Source organism: Onychomys torridus, chromosome 5, assembly GCF_903995425.1.
Source record: "Onychomys torridus chromosome 5, mOncTor1.1, whole genome shotgun sequence".
In the NCBI taxonomy this organism is placed as follows: Eukaryota; Metazoa; Chordata; class Mammalia; order Rodentia; family Cricetidae; genus Onychomys; species Onychomys torridus.
In genome coordinates, this window is record NC_050447.1 from 120,049,747 (window position 1) to 120,067,215 (window position 17,469).

General features: G+C 43.7%; 1 protein-coding gene across 1 annotated transcript in view; it reads right to left on the reverse strand.

Annotated features, from left to right (window-relative positions):
• Positions 1-2,598: 2,598 nt before the first annotated feature.
• The window catches only part of Kif13a (kinesin family member 13A), a 185,282-nt gene continuing 170,411 nt past the window's right edge, over positions 2,599-17,469 (reverse strand). Inside the window, 6 exon segments of the mRNA XM_036186987.1 lie at positions 2,599-2,634; positions 2,636-3,436; positions 11,813-11,917; positions 12,441-12,592; positions 14,521-14,626; positions 17,280-17,327. Coding sequence (XP_036042880.1) covers positions 2,599-2,634; positions 2,636-3,436; positions 11,813-11,917; positions 12,441-12,592; positions 14,521-14,626; positions 17,280-17,327 — 1,248 coding nt within the window.

Below are 17,469 nucleotides of genomic sequence, written 5' to 3' on the forward strand. Positions count from 1 at the left end.
GTTTTGTTTTGTTTTGTTTTTGGTCTGGTTGGTTGGTTGTTTTTTTGTTTTTTTCCCGAGATAGGGTTTCTCTGTGTAGTTTTGGTGCCTGTCCTGGATCTCGCTCTGTAGACCAGGCTGGCCTCGAACTCACAGAGATCCGCCTGCCTCTGCCTCCTGAGTGCTGGGATTAAAGGCATGTGCCACAACCGCCTGACTGCAACCAACATTTCTGTGCATTGTTTATTTTAGAATTTTGAGGACAGGGTCTCACTATGTAGTCCTGGCTGGTCTTGAACCCTATACAGTCCTTCTGTCTCAGCCTCCTGAGTAGTGGGATTACAGATGTGTGCCTGCCGCCACTCCTGGTTTATATTACACATTTGAACCAAGCTCTTCAGCAAGGACTCAATATTCTAGGCGGCTCCACAATGAAACTCTTCCTTCTTGTGTGCTGATCCATCAGGGCAACAAAGACGACATCCTCTCTTTCCTCTTCAACAAGCCAGGCTTCTCACAATGGGACCTGGGACATCCTATCTCCTCTTATGACATCCCTTGTGTTTGGGCAAACTTCATGTCCCCTGCTGCACTCCTTATGAAGCAGGGCCTAGGGGGTGGAGCAGTTCCTGAGGGTGAAGCAATTTGGCTTCCCCATCGTCCTCTAGGGAGTATTTAGGATTGAGAAGCAAATCTAACTCAGATCTAACCAATTTATCAAGACAAACGGCTGGAGATGTGGCACCCATGGTAAAGTGATCACCTAGCATGCAGGAAGTCCTAGGGTCCATCTCTAGCATAGTATAAATGGTAGGTGGTAGCAAATGCCTGTAATCCCAGCAAGGGACAGAGGGAGGCAGGGAGATGAGAAGTGTGAAGTCAATCTCACATCTAGGGAGTCTAAGACCAGCCTAGACTAGAGACCCTGTCTCAAAACCAAAACACAACAACAACAAATGAAACAGAAGGAAAAAAAAAATCAGACTGGCTTCAGGATCAGTGTGAAGGACACGGAAGACTTGGCACAAATTCACATTTGTTTGCAATATGCAAGATGAACAATGAGTTTCTTAGTCTGTGTTCCCAGCCACTAGCCGTCTTAACACAGGGCAACCCTTTTCTGACTTTAACAGACTTCCCTTACCCAGGCAAAGGGCTTTTAGATAGTAATCTAGCACTTGGGAGGCAGAGGCAGGAGGCCTGAATTCCAGAGTTCCAGGCCAGTAGTAGGCCCGGAATTTCTGAGTGCACTGTCTGGAGCTGTGGTCCAGAGGCATGGAGACAGTGACTGCCAGCAAAAGTGGGAGTGGCACCATGGGTGTGGCTGTCCTATCTTCCTTTACCAGGCTTTGGTGCTTCTGGCTTGTCTGGTAAACTCTGTTTTGCTGAGTCTTGATGTGTCTGTAGCTTACACAGGCATAGGATTAAAAAGGAAACGTGAGTGGGAAGAAATGACAATACTTAGAAGTTGAAAATCTATCTATGTATTCTACTTTTCCTTAAGGAAACCCATTTTGCTCCAGTGTGGAAAATTAAACAATTCTGTCAAACACCCAAAGCTCAAAGTTCAACTGCTCTGGAAATACGTGCATTTCCACCTAAGGGCACCAATGTTTAAAAGGTCAATTCCACTCTGAAAATTTGTGGTTTTTTCCTTGTATTGTAGCATCTCTGAAAATCTGTGTTTCTCACAGTTACTGATATATATGTATTTAGTTTTTCGAGACAGGGTTCCTCTGTATAACAGCCCTAGCTGTTCTAAAACTCGCTCTGTAGACCAGGCTAGCCTCGAAAAGATCAACCTGCCTCCGCCTCCCAAGTGTTGGGATTAAAGACTTGTGCCACCACCTCCCATCAGATAATGTTTTATGGTGCTGGGGACACAACTTAAAGCCTTGAACACTCTACTCCTGAGTTATACTAATCTAGCCCATGTTTTTTTGTTTTTTATTTTGTGTGTGTGTGACTGTGTGTGTGTGTGTGTGTGTGTGTGTGTGTGTACATGCACACCAATGAACATCACGTGGAAGATCTTCTTCTATCTCTTCCTTCTTTCTTATTTTGTTTGTTTGTTTTGAGACAGGGTCTTATTATGTAGCCCTGGTTGTCCTGGGACTCCATAATGTAGATCAGGCTGACCTTGAATTTACAGAGTTCCACATGTCTCTGCCTCCAGAGTGCTGAGATTAATGGTATGCCCTACCACACACAGCTAGCCACCTTAATTTTTGAGACAGGATTTCAGTAAACTATGAGCTTGATGTTTCTAAACTAGCCAGCTGGCCAGCCAACTCACCTCTCTGCTCCACCTCCCTGCCAAGAACTGGAGCTACAGAGGCAAACCTCTATGCTTAGCTTTTACATGGCTGCTGCAGACCTGAATTCAGGTCCTCATGACACAATACTAATGGAGACTATGATAACCAATGAATCAAAGAACTGATGAAATATGGTTAGACGCTACCAGATTGCCTTGAGTTAACCCGTGAAGATAGACTGTTGAGTCTGACGTGACTCTGCAGTGGACCCATCTTCCTAATCACAGAGGTCAGATGAAGCTCTTCGGCAAATCTCACTGTGCTGAGAAACTTTGGTGGGCTGGTGGCCAGTAAGCTGTGCTCACTGAGAACACAGAACCCAAAGGGCCACCTCTGGGAATGATTACCTGCTCCTTCTCTATCTTGGAATGCAGCTGATCAGCAACTGGGGGTCCATCTGGGACACTTTTATGGTCTGTTTCATTTGGTAGATCCCTCCTTCCAGAGGGTTCTCCAACAGAACCACCTGTCAAACCATCAAAGTCTTTGCCATCAGACACACCCATGAACTCTGTGAAGGAATGGTCCTCCAATATGTTTGTAGTGTGTTCCACAGTCACCTCTCCTGGGCAGAATTCTCTGGCTAGCTGGCCATTTTTGCTGGGGCCAGCATCCAGTTCTGAACATGACGCAGTCCTGCACGGAATTTTTCTGGAATTTTTCACAGGGATGCTCTGGGGTGATGCATTCCCCTCGGGTAAGGCACTGTTTTCCTCGGGTGGGACGGTGATTGTCGTGTCCTTCCCCAAGTCTTTTTCTACTTCTGCAGGCTCTTTATCTGAAGCTGGTCTGAAGTCAGGCGCAGCTGATGATCCAGACTGTTCACTACACTCTGCCTCCTTTGTGGAGATGGCTAGCTGGTCTGAGCTGTCGCTGGAAGGGACTGCCATGTCAGACAGAGTGGCATTGGAGGCACTGTGGGAGAAGTAGCCACTGGTGAGGCTGCTGGTGGTAGGGCTCCGAGACACTGCTTTCTCTGAGATACTTGAGTCTGTCAGGCCCGCTTTAGAGGACCACTCCCTGTTCTCCAAGCTGGCGTTGTAAACACTGAAGTCAGCAAACTCCACGGGCACATAAGGCTGTGTGTGCATCAGCTTCCTGTTAATAGCTTCCAGCTCATTTTCCTCCTCTTCGGAGTCCTACAGAAAGGAAGCCAAAGCCAGTCATTAGCTCTTTATAGCAACTGTCTGTTTGAGACATACTTCACTTTGCTAGTAAAGGCATTCCCATCCCATGTCCCCCCTCTGGTCCATTTGTTTCCTGTAGTTGAGGCTAGCTTTGAATTCCTTATGCAGACTGGCCTTGAGTGCTCAATCTTCCTCCCTTACCTCCCACAGCAGGGAACTATGGATATCACTCACTAGACCTAGCCTCTTTCTTTCTTCCTTCCTTCCTTCCTTCCTTCCTTCCTTCCTTCCTTCCTTCCTTCCTTCCTTCCTTCCTTCCTTCCTTTTTTTAAAGATTTATTTATTATGTATACCGAAGAGGGCACCAGATCTCATTACAGATGGTTGTGAGCCACCATGTGGTTGCTGGGAATTGAACTCAGGACCTCTGGAAGAGGTCGGTGTTCTTAACCACTAAGCCATCTCTCCAGCCCCCCCTAGCTTTTTTTTCGTAAGGCTAGGCAAATCTTGTCATCTATGGCGGTATCTTCTTCTCAGAGACTTGTGAATAGAAGCACATTGTTGCCTAGCAGGAATGCACTGATTTCTTCTGTGTTTACTCAGTGCTCACTGGAAGGCCATCTACCTCTGGTTTAAGAAAAGGAACCGATTGAAGGGCAAATGTTAGCTGTGACATCTCCCCTCTTATCAGTCAGTGAGCGGAGGCATGGCCTGCCTGAGCAGAGGAGTGGCCTCCTTAGTTTGGTCTGACAATGTTCAACCCAGGGAAGCAGAGTGCAGGAGATCCAGGCCCTCTAGGCAAGTTTCTAAAGTTATTTATGAGGCCAGAGAAAAGTTCAGAACTCTGTACTCAGTATTTCACTAAATGGTGTAACCCAGAAACATGCTAACAATTCATCAATGGCTGCTGTCCTGGGTCTGTGAGGATCAAAGAGAGGTTTGGCTAGGAAACAAGGAAGGCAGAGCGTGATATAGGAAGAAAATTCTCCAGCATTAAGTTGCTTGGGATCTGGCAAAGATTGGTAAATATACAAAAGCGGGTATCAGCTCAGGCTCTGCCAAACACATGATACCTTTGTTTTGTTTTAAAATTTCTTTTTACAAGTATTTAAGATGAGTGTCATGTATGCTTGGGAGTATGTCTGTGTACTACGTGAGTGTCTGCTGCCTGAGGAGGCCAGAAGAGGACATTGGATCTCCTGGAACTGGAGTTACAGATGGCTGTGAGCTGCCATATGGGAACTGAACTTGGGTCCTCTGAAAGAACAAGTACTCCTAACTGCTGAACCATCTCTCTAGCCCTGTATCTTATAAATACTGTTAAGGACATTTACAAAGCATTATTTAGCTGGGCGGTGGTGGCGCACGCCTTTAATCCCAGCTGGGAGGCAGGTGGATCTCTGTGAGTTTGAGGCCAGCCTGGTCTCCAAAGCAAGTTCTAGGAAAGGCGCAAAACTACACAGAGAAACCCTGTCTTGAAAAACAAAACAAAACAAAACACAAACAAACAAATAAAAGCATTATTTATTAACGTATGTCTGTATTTAGAGAAAGTGTGTGTGTGTGTTTGTGTGTGTGTGTTTGCACTTGCGTGCCACAGCATATGCATGGAGGTCAGAGGACAACTTGTGGAAGTTGGTTTTCTCTTTCTACAGCAAGTCTCAGGGATCAGACTCAGGCTGTCAGTATTGACAGCAAGCACCTAACCTGTTGAACCATCTGTCTTGCTAGCCTGATATTTTTTTATATGGAGTGGAAAAATAATTGACACCATCTAGTCATTTTAAGCTAATCTCCTACATACTCAACAATACAGCAGACATCACTATTATATATATAAAATATATATACACACAGACACACACACACACACAGACACACAGACACAAATTAGTTTTTTGAGACCAGGTCTTACTCTGTAGCCAGACTGGCCTAGAACTCACTATGTAGCTCACCCTGGCTTCAAAACCATGGCAACCCCTTTCTCTTGCCTTAGCCTCCTGAATGCTGAGGTTACAGGTGTGAGCCACTATGCCCAGCAAACAATGATTTTAATATGTGAGTTTCATTTAAGAACTATCTGGGGGTTGGGGATTTAGCTCAATGGTAGAGCGCTTGCCTAGCAAGCACAGGCCCTGGGTTCGATCCTCATTTCAAAAAAAAAAAAAAAAAAGAACTATCTGGCAAGTTCCCCCTGCATGCCTTCTGTTGCCCTGAGGGCTGGGAATACCATTGCTGAGTGAGAAGGGACATGATCCCTCCTTTAGTAAGGTACACCTTTGGGTCCTTATTCCAAGAAGAGTTCTGAGCTCTACTAACTTAGAAACCTCAGAAATAGCTTTATTTTCCCCTTACTCAAAACGTCTGTACAATTTTAGTAACTAGATGACTGTAGAAACTCAGGACCTAAACATCTGCCTTCCTCATAAGGATGCATAGATGAGAAAAAGGAGAGATGTGACAGATTTATTCATAAATAAATATCAATTTCATCTGTTGAATTTTGGAGCAATATTTTTTTTGTATCTCATCTTATGAGATTTAAACATCCCCAAAATAGTTTAATAGGCCTGGGGGTATAGCTCAGTCCCTGCCTAGCTTTGCTTGATCCCCAGCACCACATAAACCAGGTGTGGTGGCACAGACTTAGACTCCAGCATTCAGAAGTTGAAGATCAGAAGTGAAAGGTCATCTTCAGCTACATAGTAACTTTGAGATCAGCCTGAGCTACACAGTGACTTTGAGACCAGCCTGGGCTACATGAGACTCTGGCTTCTAAAAAAAAAAAAAAAAAGTTAATTTCTTCATTGTCACTTCAACTTAAACATTACTTTTCAAAGTTTTAAAATATTTAACTGAGAGCTGGAGGTACATTTGGTGACACATGTTGAGGGCATGCAAGGCCTTGGGTCTAATCCTTAAAACTCTTCCAAAGTGGGGAAAAGTGACCTTACATTAGTTGAAAGAATCAGCAATCTTAATTCCTTGGCTACTAAAAGGTAAGTATTAAATATCAATGATAAAGATTTTGAAACTAGCAAAGTAAAATCTTTGGCGAGGAAATGCTCACCTTGCCCTTGTGTCTTGTTTTGTTTTAAGACAGGTTTCACTGTGCAGCCCTGGGTGGCCTCCAAGTTGCTACACAGACCAGGCTGGTTTTGACTCACAGAGATCAGCCTGCCTCTACTTCCGCAGGGATGAAAGTAAAGGCCATCAGGATTGGTTAGGATATAAGTACTGCACTGGTTGCTTTTTAGATTAAGTAACTTTTCTTTTTTAAAATTAAAGTAGGGCCAGTGAGATGGCTCAGTGGATAGACGTGCTTACTGACAAGCCACTAGACCTAAACTCATAAGGTGAAAAGAGATAACCAATTCCTACACATTGTCCTCTGACCTCCACACATGTGCTGTTGGCATGTGCACATCCACACATATGCATGCATGGTACAAATAAATAAACGTAATAAAATTTTATCTTAAAGACTGGGTGGGGGCTGTGTTGCGGTTTGAATGAAAATGGCCCCCACAGGTTCACATGATTGACTACTTGGTCTCAGTTGGTGGAACTGCTTGGGAAGGGCTGGGGGTATGGTTTTATGGAAGAGGTGTGTCACCGCGGGCCAGCTTTGAGGTTTCAAATGACTCCCATTTCCAGTTATTTCTCTCTACCTCGTGATTAGGGTCTGAGATGTAAGCTCTGAGCTCTTCCTGCTATATGTCTTCATGTTGCCATTATGGATCCTAACCCTCTAAAACTGTAAGCCCAATTAAATGCTTTTTTTTTTTTTTTTTTAAATAAGTTGCGTTGGTCATGGCTTTTGATCACAGCAAGAGAAAAGTAACTAATACAGGCTGAGCAGGGTGTAGCTTTCTTGGTAAAGTACTTGCCAGCATATGCAAGGCACTGAGTTGGATCATTAGCATTATAAAAAGAGACGAGGCAGGGCTATGGTGGCGAACACCTTTAATCCCAGCACTGGGGAGGCAGAGGCAGGCGGATCTCTGTGAGTTTGAGGCCAGCCTGGTCTACAGAGTGAGATCCAGGAAAGGCGCCAAAGCTACACAGAGAAACCCTGTCTCGAAAAACAAATTTTAAAAATTAAAATAAAAAGAGAAGAAAAGAACCCCGCCCTCAATGTATATGGGATGGGACGTTCCTTTCCTGTGCACTGATGTTGATAAAAGAACAGAGTCTGGACAGACCGTCTCGGTCATCAGCCCTTTCCTGTAGTTTTAGATTCTGTATTCATCATATTTAGACTGAAAATTGAATTTCAAGTTTTACTATTCTTTATTTGTTTAATTTAAGCTAGCAAAAATAATGTAATTCTCTAAGCCCAAGAGCACCCAATACAATTAGCCTCTAAAAAAAAATGATTTGTCGTGCAAGGAAAAGCAATTTTGCAGATGAGGGCTAGTGGCCTGAGACTTTCATCTTTCTAAAATACTGTTTGCTGGATGGCATTAGTTTAATGAGTAGAAATGCAACAAACTCACTAAGATTAAGAATTATTCCTAAAGGATTAGAGTAATTCCAGGAAATCTGAAGGGTCTGTGAACTCTAGGGATGAAGTTCAACTAGGAAACAGGCTCAAGACATAAGGATAACTTATACCAGAAAACAAGACCAAAACCTCAGTAGGTATTAAGTGTTTCCTAATATCTATCTATCTATCTATCTATCTATCTATCTATCTATCTAGGTTTTTTGAGACAGGGTTTCTCTGTGTAGTTTTGGTACCTGTCCTGGAACTCACTCTGTAGACCAGACTTGCCTTGAACTCATAGAAATCCACCTGGCTCTGCCTCCCGAGTACTGGGATTAAAGATGTGTGCCACCACTGCATGGCGTTTTCCAACATTTAAAAGGAGATTGAAAGTTTGCTGATGAAATGCTTTCAAGAAAGAAAAAAAGTTTTCTGGCTTACAATGCACGGTGGGAGACTTCAGTTAGATGGAATACACCAAAGTGTCATTTACTACTGAATCTTAAGGACACCGAACTGAGTACCTGCCTACAAATGACTTCAAAGCAAAAGAGGTGAGAACCCCACCTAAATGGGGAGCACAGAGTCAAAACTCTCAGGCTTCTCTGTAGCTATTGCCTTTCTTTCTTTTTTTTTTTTTTTTTTTTTTTTGAGCTGAGGATCGAACCCAGGGCCTTGCACTTGCTAGGCAAATGCTCTACCACTGAGCTAAATCCCCAACCTGCTATTGCCTTTCTGATTTGATGTGTTCCCATTTAATTCACAAAGGTGATATTTCTCTATAGACCAAACGCTCTGATTTTAAAACAGAGACGAAGCCCATTACTGAAGCAGTGATTCTCGGCAGGGGTGTCACACAGGGGAACTGTCTGCTGCCGCTCCAATCGGGTTGTGGAGGTTTGCCAGAAATGGCCCGAGTTCTGGGCTGCCTGCCAGGGCCTCCCACACTTCTCTGATGGTCTCAGGAGCTGAGAGGCTGAGCACTGAACCGCACTCAGTTATGCTGAAGGATATGGGCGTCTGGCCTCTACTCTCAGGAACTATGTGACTTGGGGTAAACTGCTCTATCATTCCAGACCTCTGTTTCTTCAGTGAGATGAGAGAAGGCTGTATGTTGCCTGTGCAAGACCAGAGAGCAGTGTTGTGGGTACAGAGAAAGGGGCTGACTTTCTTACTCCTATTCTCTGTGCCTCATGACTTAAAACATAAAGATGAGTTCCAAGCTGGTCATGGTGGTGCACACGAGTCATCATAGCTACTTGGGAGGTTGAGGCAAGAGGATTGCAAGTCAGAGGCCTGCCTGGGCTACACAGAGAGACTAAAGCCACCCTGGGAAACTTAGCAAGACCTTGTTTCAAAGTCATGATGATTCAGTGAGGGAGAGCTTGACTGACACCAGTCCTGGGTCCAATACCCTGTACCACAATAAGGGATACAAATAAAAGACTAAAAAACATGATATATATTTTTTTTAAATCTTATTTATACAGACTGAGGAACACACCTGTATATCTTTCTAAGTGATCAGATATCCAAGCTACAAGAGTCAGATGTAGCCAGCTGTGGTGGCATAAGCCTGCAATCTTATGCCCAAGAGGACAAAGGAGGAGGATTGTGAGTTCAAGGCCATCATGGGCTCCAGAGTGAAACCCTGTATCAAAAAACAAACAAAACCAAATAACATTGGAAGGAAATAGCTCGAGTCTACTTTTAATAGGGAAATAAAATGAAAATGCCTAAAGAAAATAAAAATCCCAGCTCAAACAGGCAAGGCACATAGACTTTACCAAAACATCCCAAGAACTGCCAGACAGAACAAAGTAGTTCGACAGCCTTTCTGAGGCGGTGCATGTCAGCAGCTGTTTCTCTAAGGACAGCAGAGGCAGCTTTCTCAACCCTGCTCAGTATCCACACATGATGCATTTGGTCGCACAGAGCCTAAGGACTGCTTGAGGTGGCTTGGGTCAAGAGAATCTGATGCTGTCCTCCACTCTGCCTGCTGGAATGGGCTTTGTTGAAAGCTCTTTAAAGGAAAGCCAGGAAAATAATCATGGGAAAGCTATGTGAACTGCACATCCATGAGGACCGCACATCTGTGAGAACTGCACATCTGTGTGAACTGTACCAGAAGGAACACCTGGCAGTCTCTGGTGGGTGCTGGACCAAAATAAATGGTTTTAATTTTGTCTGTACAACCCAAGGGATGAGAGTCATGTCAGGCAACAGACAACCCGGGTCAGACACACAGCCAGACAATCTGAGGGCAAAGGCAAAGCCCTTTCAGTGCATCCAGCAGTTCTCAATTAGACAGGTGACAGTGAGCTGAGTGGGGGACTCAGACCCATGGAGGTGAAGGAGCAGTCTCTAGCATGTACCCTCTGTCCTATCAGTAGCTGGGACAGACAAACGGAAACAGAAGTGCATAAGGAAGGGTATGCCTTTTCCTGAGTCATCACTTTATGACCCAGTTAGCAGCTCAGCATGCAGATGACTGAAGGACCCACTGCAGGACCCGCTGAAGATGCAGTTAGTGTCTGCACAATGTATGGTGCAGCTAATGGATCGCACACTGATGCACCCATGAATGGATCTGACCCTGTTTAGCTGGGTAACAAGACTCCTCACATAGGCAGCAGGGAACATCAAACAGCCGCCTCTGGCCCCAGGCTGGTGTCCGTCCCCACCCCCACCCTGCCCCCCCAGGCTAGGAAGCCACAGGAAAGTCAAAGCAGAGAAAAAAAAAATCACAATATTCTTTCCAGGATTATAAACCTACAGGTTAAAAAAAAAAAAAAAGAAAAAGAAAAAGAAAAAGAAAAAGAGGTTGGGGATTTAGCACAGTGGTAGAGTGCTTGCCTAGCAAGCACAAGGCCCTGGGTTCGATCCTCAGCTCCACATACAAAAAAAAAAAAAAAGAATGGGCTGAGTGGTGATGGGCGGATGCCTTTAATCCCAGCACTCAGAAGGCAGAGGCAGGTGGATCTCTGTGAGTTCCAGACTGGTCTACAGAGCAAGATTCAGGACAGGTACCAAAACTACACAGAGAAACCCTGTCTTGAAAAACAAAAACAAAAATTGGTTTTAAATTGAGGTATAACTTACAATCAAAAGTACCAGGGAAAATGGTGCTTGAAAAATGACATTTCAAATGTTTTATTTTATGCATTTACCCGGACACAGGAGCGAGCTCCACAGTCCAGGCTGGCCTTGGACTTTCCATCTCAGGTGTGAGCTGTCTCTTCTAGCACTTTGAAGGTGCAGCTTTGGAACTTTGCAGGCAGTGTTCCACCTTACTTGTGGTGAGTGTACAGATAAGCCACTCTACAAGTCAGGCTGAGAACAACCAGGTTGGACTGTATTTTGCCAGGAAGGTAACAAAAGCTCCTGGCACTAGAGGGATGGGGATGGGGGCTGATGATGGCTGCAGAGCGGCTATAAGCCATACAGTTATCTTGGTAGCAGCAACACAAGAAAACTTTCAAACACACCCACAGCTAAGTGCAGGATTACTTACGCCAAGTAAATGCAATTCCTCTAGGTAGATTAACTTCAGAATCTGGGCAATATGCACAGACACATTAGAGAGATTTTTGGTATTAGTTAAACTGATCTTGTTATTCTTTCCTTTATAATCACCAGAGCCCTCAAAAGTGCCTTTCCCCCCCTTAGCTAAGGACACTTCAGCCGATGTAAAAATGAGTTAAATAAAATAGAACATTTAGAAAAATCACAGGTCAAGGTTACATTCATGCAAATCGTCATTATCAAGAGTCACATTTCATTTGTAAAGTCAAGACTCCGCACATGTCTTAATCGCTTTGAAAGCATTTGGAAGGCAGATTGCAAAAGGGCTTCCAACCCACCACCAGGCAATATGACAGAAACATTCCAGAACTTACAATCTTCTCCTCAGGTTTGCTATTGTGTTCTACTGGCATGCTGCTGCCATTGCTTCCTGGGGGTACAATGCAGCCAGGGTTATGTGCCTGAGATGGAGACATGCTCTGCAAAGGTTAAGACACACAGATGCATCACACACAAGAGACGATCACAGCCAAATATCTAAGTACGTGCATGTTAGAAATAGCAACAACACCACTTTCATTACGTGTGAGTAACGAAGCAGCCGGTGTTACAGATCAGAGTTAAACTACTGGGGAAATCTAACCAGAATGCACATATTCTGTGGCAAGACACATCATTAGTTTTATCAACAAGTAAATACACAAAGGCTGGTCATGTTTTCAAAATACCTCTTGGGCATCTCTTTCTCTCTTGAAAGATATAAAAGACCCAAACACCATTGATGCAGAGAAGTAAAACCATGGCAGTATTATCAAAACCTCCTGCCACACAGCCCTGCATGCTTGAGAAAAAAAAAAAAGGCTTCTGGGAATGGGCTCCACAGAGTGACATAACCCATGCATGTCCACATGCAGCATCCAACACGTGACTGCAAACCACTGCTCTCTGAAGACAGCATCATCCCGTTCTGTTTGGCACAGCGCAGAGAAGTCAGGCATTTACCTCTTGGCTTAGGAGAGGTCTCGCTTCAAGGGCTATCCTTTTCTTACGCTCCTCTTTTACAGGCATTAGGGGTTTGAAAAACTTTGGTGGCTGAGGAGAGAATGCTTTAAAAGGGCTGACTGTTAAGGCATGAGGATTCTCGGATGGACAACCTGAGAAACACAAAAAGGACAGGAGTTTACAGATAACAGAGCATGTTCACAGGCACACAGGCAGCCAGGCCGTAACCTAGTGTTGGTCCCCAGCCTAAGGATGTATTGAGAAGTGATTGTATCATGAGGGTGCCAGCCTCATCAATGGAGACATACACTGACGAGTTCATGGCTGAATGGGCTGAGCTGGAGGAAGTAGGGTCACTGGGGATATGCCTCCAAAGGGTACGGTTTCTGGTTCTCTCCCTTGTTTCTTGAGGTGAGAAGCGGCCACCATTGCAGCCCCTTCTGACTCTTATGTCTGCTCTTCCCTTGCTTTAAAGCATGAAGCAAGCTGATCCTGGAGCAAAACCTTTGAAATCATGAGCTCAAATATATCTTCCTTCCTTAAGTTAATTGTTCTCAGGTAGCTTGTCATAGTGATGGAAAGTTAATACCCCCATCCATGGTAATATCTGATATAACAGCGAAAATAATATGCCAACGCTTCGTTCAGCATTCCAATGGATGGAGGCAAGAACAGGGATACATTAGGCTGGTGAGACAGCTTAGTAGGCAAAGCGCTTGCCATCAAACTGCTCACCCGAGTTCGATCCCTAGGACCCACGTGGTGGGAAGAGGGAACTGACTCCCCCAAGTCATCCTGTGACACACTCACACCCCCAACTCATGACTATAAGGAAAATAAAGGTAATAACAATAAAATAGAATAAAGCTAAGTCTATAAAGTTACAAGGAATTATTAAAGGGCTGGTCAGTGAGATAAAATTTATTATTATTAATTAATTATTTTATTATTATGGGTGTTTTGTCTGCATGTATGTTTGTGTACCACATATATGCCTGGTGCCCAGGGAGGGCAGAAAAGGGTTTCAGATCCCCTGGGATTGGAGTTTCAAATGGTTTTAAGCAGCCATGTGGGTGCTAGGAATTAAACCTGGGTCTTCTGCAATAGAACCAGTGCTCTTAACCATCAAGCCATCTCTCCAGCCCCCTAACTCTTTTCAAGATCCAGCTGAAGCTCCACTTACTAGACCAAGTCAGCTCAAGCTGACTCTCCACCTCTGAATTCCCAAGGTCTTTATAAAGCATGTGTATTCTGACATTCATCACTCAATGTTGTATTTGCTATATATTATTTCCATGGTTTTATATATATGAAAATATACATATATACATATATATAAATCGTTTTTCCCTCAAGACAGGGTTTTCTCTGTATAGCCCTGTAGACCAGGCTGGCCTTGAACTTACAGAGCTACCTGCCTCTGCCTCCTGGGTGCTGGGATTAAAGGCATGAGCCACCACTTGTTTTCCTTGGGCTACCTGGCTCTGTGGAACTATATTGATTTCTTCCCTTGTCTGGCCTCCGTCTCCTTCCCTTCTCTTTCTAATTCCTGCAACACTGATTGTTGACTTTCGGTTGGTAAAGTACAAGATAGAAATTAGTAATTGATTTACATTTCTATAGACTGCTGGTTTCCTCAAGGCATTAGGAGACTGTGTTTTTACATAATAATGTTTCCACTGACCAAATTCATTTCTGCTATCATTTATGAACCTGTCTTAGGTATCTGAACCAGATTTCCTTAAACATTTGGATATAGAAAGATGAGAGAGAAATATTCTTTCAGTTAAGAAAAACGAATGAGAATTTATGTGTGTCTCAAAACAAGGCCTGAACATGATGAATTGAAAAATGATTTGGAGAATTTTAAATAACAAGAGTATTCTTTTAGGCTGGAAAGTGCCTGCTGAGCATGCACAGGGTTCTCAGTTTGGTCCCCAGCACTACAAACACGCATGCACAACTGTTATTTTGTTATGTATAACACAAAGCAAAAAGAAATCCAGTAAGTGAATGAGGGGGTATTCTGGTTAAAGATAGCTGCTTAAGTGGAATTTCACCGGAAGCTGGCTCACCACACCTTCTTTGTTCCGGCGAGGCGAGTCCCTGGGTAAAGTCCCATAGCAAGCAACATCTTGGAAACTGGAGCTGTAGTCAGACATGTCTAACTGGTTCTCAGGCCAGCCCTGCAAAGTAAAATATAGGTCAACTGTGATGAAGTCACTTTTAAAAAAATGGGAAAAAAGCAGCCAGTATTTCAGTTTGTTTCTTTCTCCTCCCTCCCCCTCTCTTATCCTCCTCATTTTTTTTCCCCTTTGAGGCAGGGTCTGGCTATGTAGTCCTTGTTGGCCTCGAACTCACAGAGATGCATTTGCCTCTGCGTCCCAAGTGCTGGGCTGAAAGGCATGTACCACTGTACCTAACTCTTGTAATTTTTTGTTTGTTTGCTTGTTTAGTTTTTTGAGACTGCATATAGCCCTAGCTGTCCTGGAATTTGCTTTGCAGACCAGGCTGGCCTCAGATTCAGAGATCCACTTGCCTCTGCTTCCCAAGTGCTGGGATTAAAGGCCTGTGCCACCATAGCCTGGCCTGTACTTTTTCTTTTCTTTTTTTTTTTTTTTTTTCTGGAGCTGAGGACCGAACCCAGGGCCTTGTGCTTGCTAGGCAAGCGCTCTACCACTGAGCTAAATCCCCAACCTGGCCTGTAATTTTTTTAAGTTAATTTGTAATTTTAGTATGTGCCCTTTTTTTTTTTAATGTTTATTGCAAAACATTTTAAACATATGTGATAATGATGATTATAACATAATTAAAACAAAAACCATCGAGTAAGCAAATGTTAGCATTTTCTTTTTTTTTTTTTTTAGAGCTGAGGATTGAACACAGGGCCTTGTGCTTGCTAGGCAAGCGCTCTACCACTGAGCTAAATCCCCAACCCCCATTTGCTTCTTTTTTAAGATTTAATAAAATCATTACAAATATAATGAAAAAAATTTATTTAGGAGATAGGCTTTCACTGGCTGACCTCAACCACACAGAGATATGCCTGCATCTGCCTGGCCCAAGTGCTGGGATTAAAGGGGTGACCAACCACCATGCTTTGAAATCCTATGTAGCCCGTTCACACCCCACACCCCACCAAGGCCATCACTTGTATTTATCTGACACAAGTCTGTGGTGACTGGATAATTTAACAGCCAGACAAAACCTGCTGTGGTATTTGCTCCACCCATGACTTTGGGCTACACAGCCCAAAGGAGGTGGTGCTTCCTGCCCTTGTACCGACTGACCTTATAAGGAGTTGGAGAAGGATCACATGACTCTTCTCCCTGTTCCTGCTTGCAGGTGGATTTGCACCAGTCAGATCAGAGGACAACTTCAGCTGTCTACTCCATTCTGTATTTGTGAGTGTATTTCCTCAATTTGTATCTTTGTTTTGAGTTGAGGATTGAACCCAGGGCCTTGTGCTTGCTAGGCAAGCGCTCTACCCCTGAGCTAAATCCCCAACCCCAAATATCTTAGTAAATTCTATTACCCATTTAATAGACTCATGTAGACTGATCATAATAAAACCCCTTTTTAAAAAGACAGCCCTTCTAAATCAGTATGGCGGTTTCTCAGAAAATTGGGAATCCATCTACCTCAAGACACAGACATACCACTCTTGGGCATATACCCAAGAAATGCTCAATCATACCACAAAGATACATGCTCAACTATGTTCATAGCAGCACTATTCGTAATAGCCAGAACCTAGAAACAACCTAGAAGCCCGTCAACTGAAGAATGGATTAAGAAAATGTGGTTCATATACACAATGGAGTACTACTTCAGCAGAGAAAAACAATGACAGCATGAAATTTGCAGGCAAATGGATGGAACTAGAAAATATCATCCTGAGTGAGGTAACCCAAATCCAGAAGAACAAACATGGTATGTACTCACTAAAGCAAAGAACAATCAGACTTCAACCCACAGAACCAGGGAGGCTACATAGCAGGGGGGGGACCCTAGGATGACTGTGGCTTCTAATAAGTTTTACTCAATTACTAGGCAAGCCTCAGTGAAACATTTCATTATTAGGATAAGAATTTGTACTGTATCAAGCTGACAAAAGAAAAAAAAAAAAAAAAAAGACAGCCCTTCTATCCATAATTCTTTCTGGAGAGGCATCCAAGGCAAGTAGATGGCATGGTTATTTAACCTAAGCCTGAGATGATAAACTACAAATAGCCACAGCCACTAGTTGGCTAAAGGGAAACTCTCACACATCATAGGCATCCATTTCACCTTAGGAGTTGCTGCCTTTAAGAACTAAAGATTATGTTTCTCAAATGTGTAAACTTTTAAGCACAAATTTTTGGAGAGATGGCTCAGTGGTTAAAAGCACTTCTTACTGCTCATCAGAGGACCAGGGTTCTGCTCTCTATACCCACAAGTAGACTCAAAACCATTTGTCACCCCAGTTCTAGGGGGCTCTAGTACTCTCTTCTGGCCCCTGTGGGCACTGCATGAAAATAGTGCACAGACATACACATAGGCAAACACAGACATAAAATAAATCTTTAACACATATACACACACCTGCGCATACACAGTATGTTGTTCTTTTTTTTTGTTGTTGTTTTTTGAGACAGGGTTTCTCTGTGTAGTTTTGGTGCCTGTCCTGGATTTCACTCTGTAGACCAAGCTGGCCTCGAACTCACAGAGATCCACCTGGCTCTGCCTCCTCAGTGCTGGAACTAAATAAAGGCATGCGCCACCACTACCTGGCTTCACACAGTATGTTCTAAAAAACTTAGAAAGTGTTGATATGCTAGCTCACCCTAACATACATACCTTATCATCTTCATCAAAGCCAGAGAGATCTGGCCGGCTAGAAGAGACCTGTAAGAGACAAACATTTTTACCAATATGATTCACATATTTAATAGTCATCTTGTTTTGAGACAGGGTTTCATTATGGCCCTTGGCAGCCTGCACTTGCAGCATCTTCCTGCCTCTGCCTCCTGAGTGCTGGGATGACAGG